At 42.1% G+C, this 24,936-nt stretch overlaps 1 protein-coding gene and 1 long non-coding RNA gene across 2 annotated transcripts in view; one reads left to right on the forward strand and one right to left on the reverse strand.

Moving 5' to 3' along the window:
• Positions 1-20,300, forward strand: part of FBN3 (fibrillin 3) — a 181,428-nt gene extending 161,128 nt beyond the window's left edge. The window contains exons 57-65 of the mRNA XM_075611661.1: positions 670-876; positions 3,464-3,589; positions 8,335-8,457; positions 9,651-9,767; positions 10,623-10,751; positions 11,584-11,703; positions 13,221-13,455; positions 15,782-15,950; positions 16,596-20,300. Coding sequence (XP_075467776.1) covers positions 670-876; positions 3,464-3,589; positions 8,335-8,457; positions 9,651-9,767; positions 10,623-10,751; positions 11,584-11,703; positions 13,221-13,455; positions 15,782-15,950; positions 16,596-16,970 — 1,601 coding nt within the window. The 3' untranslated portion in view covers positions 16,971-20,300. The remainder of the gene's footprint in view (positions 1-669; positions 877-3,463; positions 3,590-8,334; positions 8,458-9,650; positions 9,768-10,622; positions 10,752-11,583; positions 11,704-13,220; positions 13,456-15,781; positions 15,951-16,595) is intronic.
• A 501-nt stretch (positions 20,301-20,801) lies between these two features.
• LOC142500924 (uncharacterized) lies at positions 20,802-22,674 on the reverse strand. The gene is made up of 2 exons (XR_012803356.1): positions 21,237-22,674; positions 20,802-21,057 (listed from the first exon to the last, which is right to left on the reverse strand). It is a non-coding gene; the product is annotated as an uncharacterized LOC142500924 (long non-coding RNA).
• Positions 22,675-24,936: the final 2,262 nt, after the last annotated feature.

The raw sequence follows: 24,936 nt of genomic DNA on the forward strand, positions 1-24,936 counted from the left end.
GGCAACAGGACGCGTGACATCACGATGTCAAGTAACGTACGTCACGCAGCGTCCCGTTAACGATGGCAACACAGCATCATATGACGCTGTACGGCCATTTTGAATAGTGCTGCAGGAGAAAAACATGATTTTAAAGATCAAGACATTAAAGACCGGGATACTCTGGGGACACTGCCGCAGGTAAGCAGTCGACACCGGCCACAATGCAGTCGCCCCGGGCGACCGCATTTGTCGAGCCCTGATAATAACCCTTTAGTTGCCAGAGCAGCAAAAGGGTTAACATAGTTTGCTCATATAGCACTGACAGCGTGCGTATCGCTGTACATAAAACTGTGCGTCTGCAATGAGTCCCTGCCGTAGGAGCTAACAATCTAGTTTTTGGTGCCTAAAACAGATGGAGACAAAGTGAGTTAGCCAAAGTCACAAGTGGAGCGGACACTGGGATTTGAACGGGGTTCACCTACTTCAAAGGCAGTGATTATAGCACTAAGCTGCTCCTTCAGTCCTCACAACTGTGTCAAGTATGGGAGGGTTAAATATTTTGGACTAATTTAACTTAACAGTGCTAAGCTGTAAGCCACTCTATGGACATGTAAGCGTATTAGGTCTAAGGTGTCATAAGGCTTATCACAGTTTTGGAAACATGACCCTTTGTTCCTTCTCCCCTAGACACCCGCCAGGGATTCTGTTTCACGGAGGTGCTGCAGACCATGTGTCAGCTGTCTTCCACCAACCGCAACATGGCCACCAAGTCAGAGTGCTGCTGTAACAGCGGGCGAGGCTGGGGCAACCAGTGCGAGCTGTGCCCTCTGCCCGGCACCGCACCTTACAAGAAGATGTGCCCGCACGGCACCGGGTACACCACCGATGGGAGAGGTAAACACCCTCACTTACAGTGAACAGAGCACTGTACATTTGACAGATACACATACTGTATATTGGGTCAAAACTCGTTACATCATTTAGGAAAGATTTGTGACCGATTTCAGGAGAGAGGAATCCTTTGAAATATATTTATACACATGTAGCTGATCTTACTGTTTCCGGCGCCGCGATTGTGCGCGGTCCTGTCACTGTGCCGATTGGGGCTCAGGAGAATTAAAGCTCCTGGAAGTCCCATTGAAAGAAATTGACCCGCCTCAGCGCCGTCGCGGCTGCCAACTCCCCAAGAGCCGCGTTTTTTCTGCGGTTCGGTTGCAGCGCTGGAAACAATAAGATCGGCTACATCTGTATATACAAACAGACGCACATATATACAGTGGCTTACAGAAGTATTCCCCCCTACCAATAATGTCACAAATTGTTGAATCACAAATAATGTATGTGCATTTTTTCAAACTAACTATTTTTATTCAAAGCTACAAAGCTGTAGTGGTGAAACTGAACACTGTTATATGAGTAGGAGGTTAAACTGAACACTGTTATATGAGTAGGAGGTTAAACTGAACACTGTTATATGAGTAGAAGGTTAAACTGAACACTGCTATATGAGTAGAAGGTTAAACTGAACACTGTTATATGAGTAGAAGGTTAAACTGAACACTGCTATATGAGTAGGAGGTTAAACTGAACACTGCTATATGAGTAGAAGGTTAAACTGAACACTGCTATATGAGTAGGAGGTTAAACTGAACACTGCTATATGAGTAGAAGGTTAAACTGAACACTGCTATATGAGTAGAAGGTTAAACTGAACACTGTTATATGAGTAGAAGGTTAAACTGAACACTGCTATATGAGTAGGAGGTTAAACTGAACACTGCTATATGAGTAGAAGGTTAAACTGAACACTGCTATATGAGTAGGAGGTTAAACTGAACACTGTTATATGAGTAGAAGGTTAAACTGAACACTGCTATATGAGTAGGAGGTTAAACTGAACACTGCTATATGAGTAGAAGGTTAAACTGAACACTGCTATATGAGTAGAAGGTTAAACTGAACACTGTTATATGAGTAGAAGGTTAAACTGAACACTGCTATATGAGTAGGAGGTTAAACTGAACACTGCTATATGAGTAGAAGGTTAAACTGAACACTGCTATATGAGTAGAAGGTTAAACTGAACACTGCTATATGAGTAGAAGGTTAAACTGAACACTGTTATATGAGTAGAAGGTTAAACTGAACACTGCTATATGAGTAGGAGGTTAAACTGAACACTGCTATATGAGTAGAAGGTTAAACTGAACACTGCTATATGAGTAGGAGGTTAAACTGAACACTGCTATATGAGTAGAAGGTTAAACTGAACACTGCTATATGAGTAGGAGGTTAAACTGAACACTGCTATATGAGTAGGAGGTTAAACTGAACACTGCTATATGAGTAGAAGGTTAAACTGAACACTGCTATATGAGTAGGAGGTTAAACTGAACACTGCTATATGAGTAGGAGGTTAAACTGAATACTGCTATATGAGTAGGAGGTTAAACTGAACACTGCTATATGAGTAGGAGGTTAAACTGAATACTGCTATATGAGTAGGAGGTTAAACTGAACACTGTTATATGAGTAGGAGGTTAAACTGAACACTGCTATATGAGTAGGAGGCTAATTGTCAGCAAACAAAAAAAAAGTGAAAAATACTGGTTGCTTATGTGTTCAGCCCCTTAAGTCAGTACTTGGTAGAAGCCCCTTTAGCAGCAGTTACTGCTATTAATCTTTTTGGATCTGTCTCTACCAGCTTTGTAGAGGAGTAGGGCGGTGACATATTTTCCCATTATTATGGGGAAAATTGATCTAGTTCTGATAAGTTTATTGGGGATCATCGATGGACTGCAATCTTCATCTCGCCATAAATGTCTGATTGGATTCAAGTCAGGACTTTGACTGGGCCACTCAAGAACATTAATTCTCTTCTTGTTCAACCACTCCAGTGTGGCTTTGTGCATCAGGTCATTGTCCTGCCGAAATATGAATTTCCTCCCCAGTTTCAGAGTCTTGGCTGATTCAAACAGGTTTTCCTCAAGGATTCGCCTGTACTTTGCACCATCCATTCCCCCTACTATCCTGACCAGCTTCCCAGTCCCTGCTGAAGAGAAGCATCCCCATAACATGATGTTGCCAACACCATGCTTGACAGTTGGGATGGTGTTAACTGGGTGTTGAGTGTTGAGCTTGCGCCAAACATAACGCTTGGAATTTATACATATACACACACAAACACACACACATATATATATATATATAAATATATATATATATATATATATACATATATACATATATATTGTTTTTAACCCCCCTGCTGCCATAGGAGAATGTTCTAGCAAAGGAGAAGGGGTTAGAACTGATCAATTTTAAAGTAAAGGTTTCTAAAGTAAAACGTATTGGTACCCTGTAGCCCTTCCTTCCATAACACTGCATACACTGGTTACAGTGTGGTGCAGTAACACTAAGAACCTTTCTCTGCATACCGCTCTCTGTATGATATTCACTAATAATCTCTCCTCTCCCACAGACATTGATGAATGCAAAGTGCTGCCCAACCTGTGCAAGAACGGGCAGTGTATCAACACCATCGGCTCCTTCCGCTGTCATTGCAAGGTGGGGTACACCACGGACATCACAGGGACATCCTGCGTGGGTAAGGGACACATTGTAACTGGGCTGCAGAAATGGGCACTCTTCTGTCTATCGAGTGCAAGGGATACATGTTGTACTGGGTGACTGTAGCAGGGATTCAAGAAACACAAGAAACACAATTCAATGAAAATATCAAACGTTTCCATCTGGTATTAGCACAGATAGAGCATGAAAAGCCCAAACACACAAATAACGAGGCATTTACAAAATCCAGGAAACACTATGGGCCTCATGCACTAAAGTCCGATAGAAAAATCGCCAGGATTTTTAATTCGCCATTTTTGACAGCGCTGCTATCACGGTATGCAGAAAGCCCCGAATAACAGTTATAGTAACATTTGCAAACATGGCGCGTTCTGGCGACGAGATGATCGCCCCTCTGAAAAGGGCTCATCTGGCGAGTTCTATCTGCGGCAGAGAGAGAGACGCCTTTCTCTGCTTAAATCTCGGCCAAAATATATATACTTTTTAATTTAAATGTTTTTTACTTGTGTAGATGAGCAGGGGGTCTCCGGAGCAGAACCGCGTTTCAGGTCCGGGGACCCGATGCTTCTCGAGATGTAGGCCCCGTTATGGGGTGCCGGTAACCCCTATGCATAGAAATGTCCCGGTCACGTGTCTGTTTAGGGTACAGATGAATACAGTGCGAGCCAATGCATTTTTGGCCAAATGCATTTATTCTATCGACTGTTATATTCTCTATTTTTGTTTATTGTTCAGATTAAATTGTTTTAATCTGTTTAAAAAATTTTAATCCACTTGGGACCGATAATATTGAGGTTAACAAAAACCGCCACAACTCAGAACCTCCCAGTAAGGAAAAGAAGACAAAAAGGAAGTGTGCCATTGGCTGCACTTGAGAAAAACAAAGAAAATTCACAATTCTATCGCCGCAGCAGGGAAAAGCGACGTCTTTTAGTCTGAATCACTCATAGCTTACATTTATTCACAGCATTAAGAGGAGAGATACACAATGTTTTGGGGGGTGGGGGGAGGGGTGAGGAAACAACCACCTTTCATCAGGTAGAAAAAAAAGGTGCAGCCTGACGAAGGGTGGTTATTTCCTCCCCAAAACGTTGTGTATCTCTCCTCTTAATGCTGTGAATAAATGTAATCTACGAGCAGTTCACACTAAACGGGGTTGTGTTTCCCTGGTCCGGTGATCGTATTGTGAATTTTCTGTGATTACTGAACGAGACGCAGCAGGACGCTTGAGCCTGCCAGCAAGGGGTATGAAAGAGGCAACCTTCTGTATCGCCACTACTATAATACATAGACATCCTGCGGGTGAGCCAGGAGAACTTTACTGCCTTGAGAGAAACAACACAGCCCATGTAAAATATGGTCAAGGGAGTCTCAAAGCATTCCAGAAAAATCAGGATCAAATTATTTATTTCGATGATTATATAAGCGTTTCACTTTAGTCATAATGTGCCTGAATCTGGGACTTTGTCTGGATGGCAATATGGCATTTAGATTTCCAGTTGGCAAAGGGGGTTGGAGGGCACTCAGGATTAAAGGGTGCCGTAATGAAAGATGGTGCTTAATACAGGTTTCTCAAAGGGATGACGTTTTATCACGTCTCAAGGCCAGACGAGACCCATTTGTATTACTACCAGTAAGGCTTGTTGAACTAATATTCATTTTCCTTTAACCATACAATCTTGTATAACCATTACTGATCCTATCAGATACCGTAGCTGCAAGCCAGGCATTCATTACAAGGAGCTGAGCATCAAAATGACCAAAAAACAGGTTCTCTCTGCAAATAGTCTTATGGTCTGTATCCATAGACAGATACAGTGTGATCCCGATTGTGGCGCACCGCAGACCTTTATGTTATACGTGGTCAGAGTTGGCAAAAAGAAATGTATCTAAAATCAATTTTATTCGCATTCATATGCAGTATTTAAAAATAGACATGTATGATTCTATGTGTTCTACTCTGGTCACCACATACAAACACTCTCTGAAAACATAGACTCACGCTGAAACAAGAGTGAAAACCTGTGGCACACTGCCTTGATGTGAAAAACAAAATACACATTGCATGACGGCGACGCATGCGCACTGAGAACCAGAAAGTATATTGCGGCTAGAAGGAATCGAAGCTACAATAAAATCAAGTGAATAAACAATCCCTTACACTGGTATAACATTATCCCTCTCCAACCGATCCTGCTGCATGACCAGGAACACACAAACTAGGTTTCACTTACCTTGTCCCTCCTCCGCATACTGCATACATTATTAGGAACGCAGTTTTACAGAACAAAATGACGCATGCGCAGTGAGACCTTGAGAAAGGAATCAGAGTATGAGATAGGGAACTGCAGTCGAATGACAACACATATATGTTATGTTTGTTTGCTCAACTGATAAACACACTGACATACTTGTACATAAACGATTCCTTACACTGGTATAACATTATCCCTCTCCAATCGATCCTGCTGCACGATCAGGGACACAGAAACTAAGTTTCACTTACCTTGTCCCTCCTCCGCATACTGTACACATTATCAGGAACGGAGCCTTACGGAATAAGAACGACTCATGCGCAGTGAAATCTCGAGAAAGGAATCCGAGTATGAGATAGGGAAATGCAGCCAAATAACAACACCCATATGATAAAGGGTTTTACATTGTACTGCACCCCAGCCAAAGGAGGTACCTGCAAAACCAATACGCAACACATGGTCAAAAACAAAAGCTACTTTTGAAGTATCTATACTATATACACACCAGGTATTACGACCATTGTGATATTCTTGCAAGGTATTATAGATTCAAAATACACCTCCCTAACCTAGATCTACCAAAGTCATAACACTATAATAATAACTTCATTATCCACCCTGGTAGGCATATACCTCTGGAGTGGCAATACTTCCACCAGAGGTATTTTGTAGAGCAACATGAACAATCACGAATCCTAATATCCAGAATAAGAGATATATACAGAACAACGAGCCTCAAAAGTATACCTATGGCAAACAACACCTAACGAGAACAACACGATCGTTATAGTCACCATTATCTAACCATAAGGATCTACTAGGTGACCAGAGTAGAACACATAGACTCATATATGTCTATTTTTAAATACTGCATATGAGTGCGAATAAAATTGATTTTAGATACATTTCTTTTTGCCAACTCTGACCACGTATAACATAAAGGTCTGCGGTGCGCCACAATCGGGATCACACTGTATCTGTCTATGGATACAGACCATAAAACTGTCTAGCATCTATCTCCCTGGCAGCACGCGTATCTCAATAGGAGTTAAGAGCAAGGTCCTCTTCACACATTCATCTCTCTGCAAATAATCTGACATGCAGCCACTGCTTGGGTGAATCCTGGTACAATATTTCTTTCCCTCTTTCACAGGGAGAAAGCTACACTTTGTATCACTATTATGAACCAGTTGGCTAAACCGTTTGGTGGATATGTGTCCATCAAGTTTAACAAATTGCCCAATTCTAACTGGATGAGATATTTATTATATATTCAGATGTCAATGAAAAATCCTAGTGAAACACCTGCCAATGTTGTCTCACAAATAAAAAAATCTTTCCTTACTCCAGTTAATAACAGTCAGGTTTCTCAGGGGATCAAAATTGTTACTGGAAGGAATTAAAGCCCCATGCCTAGTACTTCTGCTGTTTTAAACGCTGTATGTATTTATTTATCTAGCGCCATTAATCTATATAGTGCTTCACAGTAGTAATACACGTGACAATCATATAAATAACAAATAATACAAATAACAGATCATGGGAATAAGTGCTTCAGACATAAGAGTAACATTTGGAAGAGGAGTCCCTGCTCCAAAGAGCTTACAATCTAATTGGTAGGTAGGAAGAACGTACAGAGACAGTAGGAGGGAATTCTGGTAAGTGCGTCTGCAGAGGGCCAAGCTTTATGTATCGTGTATAGTATTCGCCAAAGTGCTACTCATATGCTTCTTTAAGCAAGTGTGTCTCAAGGTGGGTGTTAAAGGTGGATAGAGAGGTTGCTAGTCGGATATTGAGGGGAAGGGCATTCCAGGGGTGCGGGGCAGTCAGTGAGAAAGGTTTAAGGTGGGAGAGGGCTTTAGATACTTAGGGGATAGAGAGAAGACATCCTTGAGCAGACCGCAAGAATCGGGATGGTGCACAGCGAGAAATTAGGGCTGAGATGTAAGGAGGGGCAGAAGAGTGTAAAGCTTTAAAAGTGAGGAGGAGAATTGAGTGTGAGATGTGGGATTTGATAGGAAGTCAGGAGAGGGATTTCAGCAGGGGAGACGCTGAGACGCAGAGACAGATTTAGGAAAGAGTAGAGTGATTCTAGTAGCAACTTTAGGATAAATTGTAGGGGAGACAGGTGAGAGGCAGGAAGGCCGGACAGCAGGAGGTTACAGGAGAGAATGAGGGCCTGAGTCAGAGTTTTAGCAGTCGTGCAACAGAGGAAAGGACGTATCTGTAATATTGCGCTGTGACCTATAATAACTACTGTAAGTGGGGCTATTCCACTAGACACCTAACAGTCTATTCAAGTGAATAGGTCGGAAGGTATCTTTCGATATCTAATGGAATAGCACCGTCAAGTAACATGGGCCTTTATCTCACCTGCTCTGGATGGTTTCCCAATAAGCAGTCACAATACAACTCGTGATAGGGATTATTCATGAGTTATAGAAAACTGGTATAGAGAAACTGTATCTGATTTAATATGGGCACAACCTTTCTTTCCCACACACAGATCTGGATGAGTGTGCTCAGTCCCCTAAGCCATGCAACTTTATCTGCAAGAATACAGAGGGCAGCTACCAGTGCTCCTGCCCTCGAGGATACATTCTGCAAGAGGACGGCAAGACCTGCAAAGGTATGTGTGCGCTGCTAGTGTGCACGGGACTGCTTATAGTAGAATAAGACAGGCTCAATGTCTTGCTGTCCTGATTGAGCTTACAGTCTATCATGATTACAAGAGGCAGAAAGAGACAGATAGATTTGCCCAGGAAGCTCTTGGCTGAAGGAGTGGCTCAGCGAGTAAAGACGCTGACTGATAGCAACAACACTGAGTTTGAAGCACGGGAGCCTGATACAAATCCGAGTGTCAGCTTCTTGTGACCTTTTGCAAGTCCATTTATCTCCTTGTGACTCTGGCACCAAAAACAGATTGGCAGAGACTGTGTTTGTAAAAATCCTAAATGCTGCTTAGCGTACACTGTATTGTAATCGTGAAGTGCTTTAGGAGAAAAGCGCCACATGAAATGAAGTTATTATTACTTGTTGATTTGTTATATGGATTTCTTGCATGTTATGGAGTAGCAGCCTCACTTATTTCCTTAATAAGCCCACAGCATCACTTTAAAAGATTCTACAATATGGTATCTAGTTTTTCCCTGCTCATTGATTCTTATTATTTTTTAAAGTGGTATTTATTCCTAACAAAATAAGCTCCAAACTTAAATGTATATGGCTGCGGTCCCAGTCACTGCTACAGCGCACACCTCGGCGTGCGCTGTGCGTGTAAGCACTGCCCCTCAATGGGGCTGGGCCCAGTACTCACCTTCCCGCTGAAGGTGCAGCCGCGCTGTACTCGCAGTTTTTTTTAACTCAATGGAATTGAGTTCAGAACTGGCGACGGAGGCGTGGCCATGTCCCGCTGGCGGTTCACGCAATGAGGGCGAACCAGCCGCGTGAGGTCATGACCATGCCCCCACAAAACCCCAACCACGCCCCCTCCCGTCGCAATCTCCCTCTCTCCCTAAAGACCGCAGATCGCGGGTAGCGCTGTGCACGCGCCGCCCCCCCCCCCCCCCACCGGGCGCGCGTGTCACAGTGATCATTGGGACCGCAGCCTATGGCTGCAGAACCCTTCCCATTTGACGGTGACATTAGTAAAATCAACATTAATGTAAACCCAAAAACGGCTACTAAGAAAGAAATTGAAGGTTGGTTAATTTGATTTCAAGGGCATCATCCGGCGCTCACTTTCAAGATATGCCATATTGGGGGGAACTGCAAGTTAGGAGGGGACGATATACTGTGTGACCTTGTATCTGAACTCCACAGACCTGGATGAATGTTCAACCAAACAGCACAACTGCCAGTTCCTGTGTGCGAACACTGTAGGAAGCTTCAACTGCAAGTGCCCGCCTGGCTTTACTCAGCACCAGTCCTCTTGTATCGGTAAGAGGCGCCTCCTTGTATCATAGCCCAGACCAGGGGTGCTCAACTCCAGTTCTCAAGACCCCCAACAGGTCCAATTTTTAGGATATACCAGCTTCAACAGAGGTGGCACACCTGAGCCACCTATGCTGAAGCTGGGATATCCTGAAAACCTGACCTATTGGGTTCTTGAGGACTGGAGTCGAGCACCGCTGGCCCAGATGACTTTCACTTTGTTTGTCACTGAGCTACCCATCAACTAGAGAAAAGGTGAGAAGTTGGCAGTGCACAATTAATAAGAGTCACTAGATAAGTTATGGCATTGTGCGCTGCACCGCTTCTCACCATTGTACTACTATCAAAACTCAGTCCTGATCACTGGGCATTTGGTGACTGCTTCCGCGTCCTCTGTTCAGCCAGTTGTGTATTCTGCGGTGTTCGTTATTGAGCTTCCCACAGTCCGGGTTTAGAGCCAGAGTTTGCAAAGCAGATAAAATACATCAGTTTATGAAACAAGTATTAAAAATGGAAGGGGGTGTGTTATATGGCAAATTCTTTCAATGCATGTTACTAAGTGGGACTCGGCCTACAGACAGGTGACCATATTGAGGTTTATGAGATCAACTATTGTGTAGAAAAGGGCGACACTATTGAAGTCCACAGAAGCAATTGATGGATGTAAGCAGGTGATTTTGATGGAAGTTTTTTAAGGGTCAAATGATTTATGTAAGAAGGTGACCCTAATTAAGTCTACGTGATTAAGTGATGTATGTCAAAATAAGGGAACTTTGGGATTAACTGATATGCATCAGAGTGTGATACTATTGAACACTTTAGTCTTCTCTAGTCATCTCATGCTCTGCACTCTGCCCACAGATAACAATGAGTGCAGTGCCCAGACCAGCCTGTGTGGTTCCCGCGGTGTGTGCCAGAACAGCCCTGGCAGCTTCACCTGTGAGTGCCAGAAGGGTTTCTCTCTGGACAACGCCGGCAGCAACTGTGAAGGTGAGAGTATTTCTATGGCCCTGGAGTATGTGAATGTATCTCACCCTTTGCCCCCATTGCAGTTTACACGATAGAAAAAAAAATCTTCAATAATACACACTTTCTGGCATTTGTGAAAAATTTGCAGGGGGATTTTACTCTGTACATTAGGATGAAAAAAGGCCCATGTCCTTCAAGTTAAACCTCTGTTAAATTGTAATTGACTATACTCATCCTATATTTACAGTTATATTGATCCAGAGGAAGACAATCAAAAAACCCAGTGAAACAGCCAATTATGGCCCAGATCCACAAAAGGGTGCTAAGCTTTAGCACACCTTTACTCCAATTCATTTGAATGGGAGTAGCGGCGTGCTTAACTTAGCACCTTTTTGTGTATCAGGGCCTACTGTATGTCTCATAAGGGGACAAATAAATGACTCCATTAATTGCAATGACATTTCTCCCAGTATGCTTCCTGTGTTTAACCATTTTGCCATATCCCAGTAGTCCTTTAATTTTTAAAAAGCTGTCTAATATTTTCTAAAAGTTTATTTTATGTGTAAACATTTCTTAGTTGTTTACTGTGCCGTCAGTCTCCATCAGTAGTAAATTCCATATTGTCACTAGTCTCACTGTACAGAGCCCTTTCTTTTGTTGCTGGTTAAATCTGAAGGGGTAATCCCTTATCATTTGTACTTTTGTATTTATAAACCAAACTGGGACATAATCACATATTTCTGCCGGGATCATTATGGATACTAGAGCTTTGCTTTGCATTGTCTTGTTGGGTGAGATGCCTGTGAAGAGGTCCGTGCAGGGCCTGACTCTCTCATGTGTTCTCATTCCTTAGATGTGGACGAGTGTGACGGGAACCACCGCTGTCAGCACGGCTGTCAGAACGTGTTGGGAGGATACCGCTGCGGCTGCCCGCAAGGCTACGTGCAGCACTATCAGTGGAACCAGTGTGTTGGTGAGTAAGGGTGAGGGAGAGAGGGAGTAGCTATAAGGACATAGAAGGAAACGATGCTGGCAAAATGCTTTGAGATCTTCCAATGCTGGAAGATACCTTTTAGAGCCCATCCATTTGAATCAGGTGTCTCATGGCAGAACACTGCGTAAAACAATAGAATGAACTAGCACTCACCCTGTCTACTATAATTCAGATGGAGGTGCTATTATCCTTCATCTATACCGCTAGATGCATACAACTATACAAAAACGATATTGGATCAGCACTCAAAAAGTAAATCAAAGAAAATAAAAGACTTACGTTTTCCCTTTAGTCCACCAAGTTTCTTTTTTTTTTTTTTTCAAACGTTTTTATTAGGTATTGAAACATCACTTTATAGGCATTGTAAGATAAACATAACATAATACCATAACAGTTGTTTTTTTCCCTTTTTAGTGACAGTGGGGTAAGAAGATAAGAGGGGGGGAGGGGGCCCTGATTACCCACCCGTGGGTGTGGCAGACCATTCAGGTCACTCAGTGGTCCCTGTGGTTAGGCTCCCGAAAAAGAGAGGGAAAAGTGGGAAAACCAAGTTTCTTTTCTAATGTATCAAAAGTACAGGAAAACATACAGGAAAAGTTAGAACACTGTTATATGTGCACAATAGAAGACAGCGTAGTAAATATGGACCGATCTACTCTACTGTAGATACAAAATGTCTAATGCATTAACCGTAGGACTGTAAATAAAAAAGCAGCGGTACCAATGTAACTCCCTTCCCAGTATAACATCAGTGTGGTAATGTGTGCATCTGTGTGTATGTATGTATCACTGCATTCATGTGTTTATCAGATTTTATATAAATATGTAGAGGTATCTGTACCGTGTTAGCCGAGCTTTAATAATCAAAAACGGATAGACGATACCATTCTGTGGCTAACGAAATGCTTTTATTTGTGCGAGCTTTCGAGATACACTGATCTCTTCTTCCGGCGATGTTACATTGAATGAAGCAAGCAAGGGTTTTACTTTGTTTGGAATGTTATCTGTGCTTATCCCTCCCCCGTGTGTAGATGCGATTTTTGACTAGGTGTTAAATAGCCATTGAATGTTAGTAATGTAAGAGTCTGTGTGTGTGTGTGTGTATGTATGTACTGTATGTAAGTAAATATAAATGAATGAAGAGCCCACAGTGTATACATATATATATCAGTATGTATATATGTATGTATATATATTAGTATGTCCTTGAATTTGTACAGTGGTTAAAGAGCATCAGGTGCTGACATTAGGGATCAGCAGCTACAAATGGCAGAAGGCGTCATCAACCTCTCTGATGTCAGAGAACCAGCAACATATGCAGATCATAACATTGTTAACCCCACCAGCAGCAAAAGGGTTCAACTCTATGTCTGGCTCCCTTTATGAGACTGAAAGCCAATAACACAATGTAACCTACACATAGTGATACAATAGGTAGGAGTGTCCCTGACCATGAGAGCTTACAATCCCTAACAAGTTACGTTTCTCTCCCTCAGATGAAAATGAGTGTTCCAGTCAGTCTACTTGCGGCTCTGCCTCCTGCTACAACACCCTGGGCAGCTTCAAGTGTGTCTGCCCCTCTGGCTTCGACTTCGATCAGTCGTTCAGTGGATGTCAGGATGTTGACGAGTGCTCTTCCGGCGGCGGGAACCCCTGCAGCCATGGTTGCTCCAACACCGACGGCGGCTACTTGTGTGGTTGCCCTGGGGGCTACTACAGAGCCGGGCAAGGGTGAGCTGACTAGGGCTGATTTGGGGAGACTGGGTCGATTTCTGCTGCCACTTCAGGAACTATTTGCCATTAATATTCACATTGAAAATGAAATATTACATACAACAAAAATACACAATGTAATATATTAAAAATGAACATATATTCATATACATGTACATGTGTTTGAGTGTGTGTGTGACTATATTAATAGATGTGCATATAGATGTGTGTGTGTGTGTGTGTGTGTGTGTGTGTACACTAATACAGTGGCGAGAAAACATTTGTGAACCCCTTAGGATTTTCACATATTTCAAACCAAAATGTTATTAGATCTTAATTTAAGTCCTAATAATAGATAAAGATAACCTGATGAAATTAATTAAACAAAAACATGATACTTTTTCAACATTTATTTATTCACAAATGATTCAACATTCAACATCCATGTGTGAAAAAGTATGGGAACTATTAGATTGAGTTCCTGGTGGCGCCCCCTTGAGCAACAATGCCTTCAACTAAGTATTTCCTGTATCTGCTGGTCAGTCTCTCACATCGGTTTTCAGGAATTTTAGCCCATTCCTCCTTACAGAGCTTCAACTCAGTGACATTTGAGGGCTTCTTTGCATTGGCAGTTCACTTCAGGTCCTTCCACAACATTTCAATGGGGTTTATTTCCGAATTTTTACTAGGCCATTCTAAAACGCAGAATTTCTTCTTCTGCAGCCATTCTTTTGTAGATCTGCTTGTATTTTTAGGATCATTGTCTTGCTGCATGACCCACATTCGGTTCAGATTCAGCTCACGGACTTATGGCCTGATATTCTCCTCTAGAATCAACTGATACAATGCAGAATTCATGGTTGTGTCAGTGATGGCAAGTCATCCAGGTCCTGAGGCAGCAAAGCAGCCCAAACCATCACACTCCCACCACCATGCCTGACAGTTGGGTTCAGGTTCTTCTGTTGTACGCAGTGTTTGGTTTTCACCAAACATTATGTTTCTCATTGTGGCCAAAAAGTTCTACCTTTGACTCATCTGTACAGAGAACATTGTTCCAGAAGTGTTGTGGATCATCTTTGTGCTCATTGGCGAACTTCAGACGGGCAGCAATGTTCTTTTTAGAAAGCAGTGGATTCCTCCTGGCTATTCTTCCAATTGAATACCATTCTTGTACAGTCTTTTTCTGATAGTTGAGTCAGGAACACTCGCATTAGCCAAAGCGAGAGTGGCCTGCAGGCCCTTGGATGTTACTGTAGGGGTTCTTTCGGACCTCATGGATGATTTGCCGGTTTGTTCTTGAAGAGAATTTGGTAGGACGGACGCTTCTAGGTAGAGTGACTGCATTCTTAAACTTTCTCCATTTCTAGACTATCTGTCTGACAGTGGATTGGTTGAGCACCAAATCCTTAGAAATGGTTTTGTGACCCTTTCTAGGCTGATGAGCATCAATAACTGCTTTACTGAGGTCCTCAGAGATTTCTTTTGATCGTGGTATGACGTGTTTCCACACACCTGTTTGGGGAAGACCAAACTCACAAAGTTTCTGATCTTTATGTAATGTGGGGCTTCCCAAACTCACACCTGAAGATTTACCTAATTATTTGAACACCCGATTCTAATTATCCCCTTGAATTTAGCTGATAAAACCAGGGTTTCACTTACTTTTGCACATACCCTGACTCTTAATTACGCATTTTTTGTCTAATTCATACATCATTTTGTTTCAAAAGACATGGAATTAGTTAATATAAACCCTATTGCATATTTAAGAAAATACTGTTTTTGATTCAAGAAGGTTATCATGGAAAAACTATGGAATTTCAGTAATTATCACAAACTTTTTCTCGCCACTGTACATGTGTGTGCTTTTATGTGTATATAGACTATATACATACAAACATATTAGGTTCTAAAAATATTAATGAATCACAGTGAAAACTCTGTTAAATTTTTTTATTTACTTTGACTTTATTTGATGATGAATTTTTCTAATATCAACTAAGTGGTGCTACTTCATAAGACCCCTTTCTGTGCCGGAAGGCATCTTATCTGATAATAGCTTTATATGGCCCATAATCTTTAAATTACTGTTTTATTTTACAAGTATACTTAATAAATTGCAATAACCATTTCCCCTTAATACCAGTCACTCACTAGAATGGTTGTTACCAAAAGATAATGTGGATCACTTTGCGAATATACCACAATCTCTCTCTATCTATCCACCTGTGTTTTGTAACACATCATTTTGGAGTGAGCTGGTGGCCCCTCCTGCAGTAAGTCTTTTCTTGTGTATCAGACGGTAATCATATATAAAGACTCCACTCTCTCCCTTGTTTTCCAGGCATTGCATTTCTGGGCTCGGGTTCGGGAAGGGCTCCTATCTCCCAGCTCCCGTTGAAGAGGATGACGATAACATCCTATCTCCGGAGGGCTGCTATGAATGTAAGGTCAACGGGAACCAGAAGAGAGGAAGGCAGCGGCGTAGCACCAACGGAACCACTGGCCATGAGGTGAGAACAGCACAGGCTCAACTGAACGGAAGAGCATTCTTCACACCAATTGACTTATTAAAGGAACCCAACTTAATAAGATTGTGATGGTTAAGAACAGAGACTGAATTATGCATCAAGTATATCTATGTGTCATTCACTCCATTTACACATTTGTCAAGTTGAGCGTACTGACTTTTAAAGGGTCAAATTATGTAAGACAGTGATCCTATTGGAGTTTGTGTGAGCATTAACTGATGTGTATAAGAGGGCAACTTTATTGAAGTCTATGGGGCAACTGGTGCATGTAACAAGGGGATTCCATTGAAATCTACACAGGCAACTGATGTGTGTTAGAGGATGATCAAATTGAAATCCAGGGGGGAACTTATATGTGTATTAGAGTGATATCATTGAAGTCTGTGGAGATTCTATTCAAATTAATACAAGCAATAATGTAACCTAGAGCCTGAATCCATTACAGTCTATGAATGTAACTGGTGTATATGTATATAAAAGGGTGACCCGAAAGAAGTCCATTGGGCAACTGGTGTGTTGAAGAGGAAGATTCTATTTAAGTCTATAGGAGGATGATGTATGGGGTGGAACTGGGATTGTGTGAATGAGGTTGAGTTAATCTTAAGTGACGTTCTCTTCCCCCTGTAGGACCATCACATCAGCCTGGCTAGCGTTGACACTGATGCTCCTCTCATTATGACCCTGAACATCTCTAACCTGGCCCACAAGAAGCACATCCTGGAGCTCATCCCGGCCCTGGAGTCTCTGGAGAACCATGTGCGCTACATCATCTCCCAGGGCAACGAAGATGGCCTCTTCCGCATCCACCAGAAGGATGGCCTTAGCTTCTTGTACCTGGGCCGCAAGAAGACTGGGCCCGGTACCTACAACCTAGAGATCGCCAGCATGCCACTCTACCGCAAGAAGGAACTGCAGAAACTAGAGGAGGAGAAAGACCTCAACTACCTCAGCGGAGAGATAGGCCAAGCCCTCAAAATGAAGCTTCAAATCCAGCTGTATTAACAACGCTGGCTTAACGAATAAACATTCTTCATGCGGCCTTAACAAGATAAGAACTGTACATTTATAGAGAAAGTCATCTTCTGTCTTGTGTGTTTAATTAGCAAGCTTTTGTGTCAGAACCTCAGCACTAAGGCGTAAGATTGATGGGAAATGTGGAATACGAGTTCAGCAGTGACCAACGTCCGTACGTATTTTGGGATTATTATTATTGTATTTTGGGGAGTTTTTTTTTTTTTCAAAGCGTTATTGATATATAAAAAAATTGGGGGGGAGGGGGGTGCAGGGGGAAGTAAAAAAAAGAAATTGACAGGGAGAGCATGAAGTGCGATGGGACAAGATGCATTGAATTCCCAGGGTGATGCCAGCGTCTGTACAATAAAATGGGGAGATGCATCAGGGCTACTTAGAAGCAAAATTGGTGCAAAGTAAGGCATTTTCATTTTGTGCTTATACAGTATGTGCCACTGTAGCAATGTGCTTTGCTCCAGGATTTCAGGAGTGTCTAATGGGATGTATAACATTCAGAATCTGCGTTGCTCTCATTTTTTCCCTATTATTTGCACCAGAGGTCTAAAGTGGTGGCAGATGGAAAAAGCTTCCATAAGAAGTGCCTATAAAAAGAGAAGAGTAAGTACTGCTTTGAATGAATGTTAAACCTGATGGGGTGAAGTTCTGTTGACCTCATATTTACAGTAGAAAAGTTTATACAATGTATGTGTTCTAAAACTGAAAGAATGTCAAAAAAATATAAATCAATTTGTTTCTGAATAGAAATCAGAACTGTAAGTACTGTATGTAGATACTGCATTTAATACTGTGGGTTCATAGATTGAAAAGTATTGGTGCTACTATTACCCCCATACTAAGACCAACGGGTGCAAGAGAAAGGGAAAAAATGAAGCTGGGTGGCAAAAACACACTTGTTGGTGTTGATGCATCCCCCCGAATGGACCCTATTTAACATAAAGTGATGCTGGCTTTCACCTTTCCTCAGGAAGATTTGGGCTCTGTCCATTTGAATAAATGTCACAGCTTCCCAAGCACGGGGAAGACCTCTTCTCACAATATTGCATAGGGCCCAGTGAATCTGTAAAGGTGCAGTCTCTCTTTAAAAAAATAAATCGGAATAAAACACAAATGGTTACACTGTTAACAATAAGAACTCAAATCATAATTTGGTGTGTTAGCCAATTCTCCTTTGAAACGATAAAGCAAGCATTTGAAGACACAAGCTTTCATACTTACTGTATATGGGGGGATGCTAAGAACCTATAGCATTTACAAACTGATATCTCTGGAGTGCTACAGTGCAAAGAGGAGATAATCACAGTGGACTGTGTACATAAAAAGGCTTGTTAAAAGGTTTTGTCAATATAAAGAATGGTTTATTCTGGAAATTGAGTAGTGCAGATGGGGCTGCACCTTTACGGGGTTAGGGCACCAGTTTTTGAGTACTAAACTCCGTATTACTAACACATCACTAGCCAGTTAACCCCATTTCTTTGCAATGCGTTGCAGGTCCCTCTGGCAGCAAAGGGGTGAGGAGTTGACAGTAGAATTTTCAAACAAATTAATATAAGCTAGAGAAAATGCTACCGGGTGCATGCTTTATAGAATAGGAGGAGCTCGTGCTTTAAGTGTTTCAAACACTGGCTGACACCCTTAATGTTAAAGATTTTGTTAGGGGGGGATTCCCTTAGTGCCTTATTGCCAGACCAAATGTAAAGCAACTTAAACTACCATATGGACATCTTACCACTGAAGTGCCTCCCCTAGCAACTTGTCAAATCATCTTCTCTTACTACATGACTTTTAACCCTCTTCACAGCCCGGGGGCCCCACAACACATCGCGAAGCCCTGCAGGCTGTGAAGGGGTTAAATACAATCCCCTGCTGAACCCCCCTCGTGCAACAGAAAATGGATGTCAGAATCCTACAGCACTGCTGGGGTTAATAAAATCCATTGTAGTAAGAGGCTAATAAACAGTAATCTAAAGAACCTCCCATTATAGATCTGCTAACAAGGACTGCAACGTTACACCCCTGTCCTTGTGTTCACTCGTGCAGTAAGTATTCTGAACTCATGTGCAATGCTGGCCTAGTGCTAAATTGGAGCTTTTAAGGCCCGTTGGCCCCTTTTTGCTGCCTGAGAGGCTGCAACGCATTGCAAAAGTAGTAAAATAACAGGCAGAGCAATGCGTTGCTGGCCCCTCAGTCAGCGAAAGGGTTAAAGTGGCATCGCCAACAAAATCACAATACAGCCAACGTACAAATTCAGATTGGAGTTTCTGCGGTTCTGCAAGAAGCCAGGAGAGTGTGTTTAACATCTTCAGTGCCAGGAGGAGGGGGAAGTCACAATGCGCTGAGAGCCTCAGCGGCATGGAAAGGGTTAAGACCTTAGCTGCTGGAGTGTCACACAACAGTTTACGTTGCTGGCCTCCTTCAGCAGGGAAAGGGTTACCGACCCATTTGCTTACTGGACCACATTTAACCTCTCTGGCGTCAGCAGAAATTTCAGGGCAAACCGCTCCAGTGTTTGTAATAAATATGATATTGCGTGTGTACTGTATGTATAGGTATATATACACATTCACACATATACACACACAAACACACGGACCTCCAGATGGAGTTTCCTCTGCTGAACCACAACAGGAAAAAAAATCTATGGTGCTACTTTAAACTACGGTTTCAAATACACACAATACTACCTGATACTACGCTATACCCATCCCGCGACTGTATTTACTACCACCGAAACCAGTGCTTGAAACGTCAGGGTTACTGCACTGTACACATCTTTATAAAAAAATTAAAAAAAAAATATTTATGTATAACCACAAATGTTAACTGTTGCTAATTTGTGTAAGTTCATATTCCTGTAGTATATATATTTTATATTTGGTACTTGTTGTTGATTTTTTTTTCTTTTTTTTCTAACTCCTGAGGGCAGCCACTTCATGTAAAGTCGAAATGTGTGAATACTGTAATTGTTACCGAATGTCAAACTTGAAAACTTTTTAGCTCTGAAATACAAGACTTTGTGAAATAAAACTCTTACCAGAGGGTGCTACACAAATTAATTTCATTTTAAATACACTTTTTTTCTTGTGTTGAGCCAAAGTGTTAATTCTGAAAAACAGTGTTTTAATTCTTACCAGTGTGGTCTCATGCATTTTTATACTACATTTCAAAACTGTGTGCTGTATTTTGTTTGTTTTGTTTGTTGTTAGGCACATACAATAAGGATTTTGTACAACTTTACATAATTGTGATTTTTTTTTTGTATCAGAAGCAACAGCAACAATAAAATTATTTTGGGTAAAAACACACTTTCTCCATCTGTTGACTTAGCCAAATAGACCTTAAAATAAAAATAACATATGCAGGACTAAAATGACACTGGGAAAATGTGATGGAGGGGGTGAAAGGTACGTGTTCCTGATGTCTCTGTATTAGGAAGGTACAGTATCTGTCCCTGCTGTCTCTGTATTAGGCAGAAAAACAAAAGCTCCTGTGCGCTGAAATAAACAATTATAGTAGCTATAGGGATGATTTGACCCAAATACTAATTGACACAAAGCATGGGAATTAAACAGGGGAGTGATGACAATCATGTATAAATTACACTATATAAACACATGAAAGTCCTTAAAGCTAAAATCCATATTGAATGGGGTGACAGTAGTGGTAAAGGTGGAGAGGGAGGGGGAGGGAATCTTCCGTGTTATAGAAGTGCTCTCTGCTGCTCTTGGAGGAGGTGATCCTGGCACCAGCAATAGAAGAAATAGATCTAGGACAAGAGCACAGACAAGAGGACCTCCAACGATGTAGTATGTAAAGACGATTTAATAAACAAATGGTATAAAAAGTAATGCAATCACGAATTGGAGTTTTATATAAAAAAAAACATTAGCAAGGCTGTCCGAATGTCACTGGAGTCCTGGGGCTTTCCCTTGGAGTCTCCGATTGGGCTCTTCTGCTGTAGCCGCTGGTGCGGTTCCTCCTGTTGTCCCAGGAGATTTCAGTGCAGAGTTGTTTCAGAGCTGGATGACATCAGCAAAGGTAGCACAGCTGCTATGGATGCCTGGAAAATAAAAAAATCATACGCGTTTCACAAGTCTCCAAGCACGCTGCTACGGAGTGGGTTAAATGAAGAATGACCTGTGAGTCACTCATACATAATAAAGCATCCTAGTTGAATGGATAATCCACATTTGAGTACTCAGCTATCATGGTCAAAATAAGTAGAAATTAACTTCTTACCCACTCCTGCAGTCTTTGGGGGTCCACTGTGGCGTGCCAGCCATGAAGGTGAGGATCCAGATACAAGTAGAACAAACAAGCAAATAGCGCACTGCCAGGGAGTCAGGTGGTGAAAAAACAAAAGTCCCTTTTATTTCAGTACCTGACTGATAAAAACATCACCCCAGGGGGGATAACAAACAGCCTCCTATGCGTTTCGGACACTATATTGATACATTCCTTCAGAAATATGTTAAAAATCAAAAAAAATTTCTAAAAGATACAACAAATGTAATTAAAATCTTAGCAGGAATTGAATGGAAGGAAAACTTTTTATTAGCAAGTTGTGATGTCACGTCACTTTATACTTCAATAGGGCACGATCAGGGCTGTGAAGCGATTAAAAAGGTACTGTTAAACGATACTGAGATGCTATTAGACCAAAGCGATTTTATTATTAATAGTATTAATTTTATTCTTAACCATAATTTTTTTAATTTCTATGGGGACTTCTACCTTCAAAAATGCGGAACCGCAATGGGGACCAAATTCGAGCCAAGTTACGCCAACCTGTTTATGGGAGTATGGGAAGACCTGGTAGTCTGGCCCAGGGCGGGTCTTGGCACAGGTTTGGTCCTATGGAAATGGTTCATAGACGATATTTTGATCATATGGGAGGGGGACGAAACAAGTTTTAATGATTTTTTAGCTATTTTAAATGATAATGATCTGAATTTGAGTTTTACACATACAATAAGTTCAAGCCATATTGACTTTTTGGATTTAACAATATTTATAGAAGAGGGGGCCATCAAAACTAAAACTTATTTTAAACCAGTTCACACCAATAATTTCATTCTTAATAATAGTTGTCACCACACTAGGTGGATAGAGAATATACCTTATGAACAATTCAGAAGAATAAAAAGGAACTGCACTGACGAACAGATGTTTGAATTACAGTCCCAGATTCTCAATGAGAAATTCCTGGAGAGAAACTATAAGAAGGAGGTAGTAAATACAGCTTTGAACAAAACACGCCTACTGGAGAGGCCGGATATTATTAATAGTACTAGAACAATGGTGAACACAGACACTAAGAAAAAGATCGAATGGGTATTTCAGACCAAATATAATAAAGATGCTATTGAGATCAAAAAGATCATTCGGAAACATTGGCACCTGATCATAAGTGATCCTGTTCTTAAAGACGAAGCCCCAGAGAATCCAGGAGTAATATTCACCAAGGCAGAGAATCTCAAAATGAAACTTGCACCTAGTGCACTAATGAAAGAAAAGAATAAGACTAATTGGTTAAATACAATTAAAGGTTTTTATGGTTGCTTTAGTTCAGGCCTGCCCAACTCGTAAAGTGAGAAGGGCCGAACTGCTCCAAGGAAAAAAAAATTGGGCCGCACCGGTTAAATCATCATCATCATCATCATCATCTCTCCCCCATTACCCCTCACTATCAACCTTTACGATACTCCCCATCTATCTCATACCCCCATCTCTCCCCCTCACCCACACAATACCCCCCTCCACATCAAACACACAATACCCAACTCCACATCAAACATACAATACCCCCCTCCACATCCCCCCAGCCCATTCCATGTCAGCAGCCACCCCCCAAGTCAGCATCCCCCCCACAAGTCAGCATCCCCCCATGTCTCTCTTCCCTCAATATGACACTCTCTCCCCCTCCCCTAAATGACACTCTCCCCCTCCTCTCAATATGACACTCTTTCCCCCTCCCCTCAATATGACACTCTCTCCCCCCCCTGCAACTCACATCACACCATCCCCCTGCAACTCACATCACTCTCTCCCCCCCTGCACCTCACATCACTTCCCCCCCTGCCCCTCACATGTCAGCAGCCCCCCTCTGCCCCTCACATGTCAGCAGCCCCCCCCTCACATGTCAGCAGCCCCCCCTCACATGTAAGCAGCCCCCCCTCACATGTCAGCAGCCCAACCCCCCCTCACATGTCAGCAGCCCAACCCCCCCTCACATGTCAGCAGCCCACCACCCTCACATGTCAGCAGCCCACCCCCCCTCACATGTCAGCAGCCCACCCCCTCACATGTCAGCAGCCCACCCCCCCCCACCCAACACACACACACACACACACACACACACACACGGCTGCCGCATCCTCCTCATGCTGCTGCTGCCCCCGCGCACCGCAAAACCCGGGGGCTGGGAGGGAGAGGGAGGAGGGGGAGGAGGGAGAGGGAGGAGGGGCGGATGAATCGTCGCCATTTAAAAATTTTTTTAATTTAATTAACTGGAAACCCGGGCCGCACAGGGAGGCCAGACGGGCCGCATGTTGTGCAGGCCTGCTTTAGTTGTAAAGCGTGTAGGTACAAGACTTCAGATAAGATAGGATTCAAGTCTAACATAACAGGGGAAATGTTTATGATAAGTAATCACATTACACGTAAATCAGACCATGTTATTTATCTTTTGGAGTGCCCGTGCGGCCTCCAATATGTGGGCAAAACCACTAGACCAGTGCATTTATGCATTTTAGAACACTTGAGTGATATAAAAAGAAAAGTACTAACTCATAGTGTGTCTAAACACTTCAACGACTTCCATCAAGGTGATGCTGTAGGACTAACATATAAAGGAATTGAACAGATCCCAGTACATTGGAGAGGTGGGAATAGGAATACCCAACTTACTAAGAAGGAAACTTTCTGGATTCACCGTCTAAAAACATTAGTTCCTAATGGTCTTAATTTAGACATAGAACTGGGTGTGTTCTTATGATAAGAACGGTATTCAGGGCAGTATTGTAGTTTGTGGTCTTAACTTTACTACAACCTGAATTCCTAATTATAGCGTGGGTTGCTGTATATAACATCAGTGCTATTCTTTTGGTATGTATAAATATATAGATATTTTTATATTTATATATTTTCTGATGTCCCATTATATATATATATATATATATATATATATATATTTTAACATTTTTTCACATACTGTTTGACTTTGAGTACTATATATATATATATATAGCAACTGTATATAGAGAAACCCTTATGTGTCCTGAGTGGTAGTACAAAGTGTGAGTACACCCTCAGGGGGGCTTTTTAATATATTTTTATGTATTAAAGGTGTTTTGGAACTTACTACACCATTAGCCCCTTCTTGTCTCCCCTCCATATCCTGTTTCTTCCCCACCTACTCGAGCTTTGCTACCTGGCAGCTGACGACTTCAAGCAACCGTCATTACCACTGTGTTAGTCTACAGCACACTCCCTCATCTCCCGTATATCTGGCTCTCTAGAGGATCGTAGCTTTCCCTCGTGAGGTTGAGTGGCTATTAGATTTGTATATATTGTTTTTGTTTTATGTCTAAATCATTTGCATTGCATTTTATCCACCATTAGGTGGTGCTGTATTATTGCACTAGGAAGCGCCGGGCAGTCTTTCTCTGTGATTCTATCATGTGAACCATCGCCAGAAGCTGCTGGAGACAAGGTAAGTAACATACAGAGGCCTCGCGCGCTACACATGCATTTCATTTAAATGCTTTGTGGAAGAGCGCGGGGGCCTGTGTAAGCACCGCGCCCCCCCCCCAGAAAATGTCGCACCCCACAGTTTTCGCACCCCTGCTGCACACAATGATTTACAAGATTTGATATTTGAAGATCCTGGTGGTGATCCAGGATCACCCGCACCCACCTCTACCACAATGATTGTTCC

The sequence above is a fragment of the Ascaphus truei genome, chromosome 8 (assembly GCF_040206685.1).
Source record: "Ascaphus truei isolate aAscTru1 chromosome 8, aAscTru1.hap1, whole genome shotgun sequence".
Classification (NCBI taxonomy): Eukaryota; Metazoa; Chordata; class Amphibia; order Anura; family Ascaphidae; genus Ascaphus; species Ascaphus truei.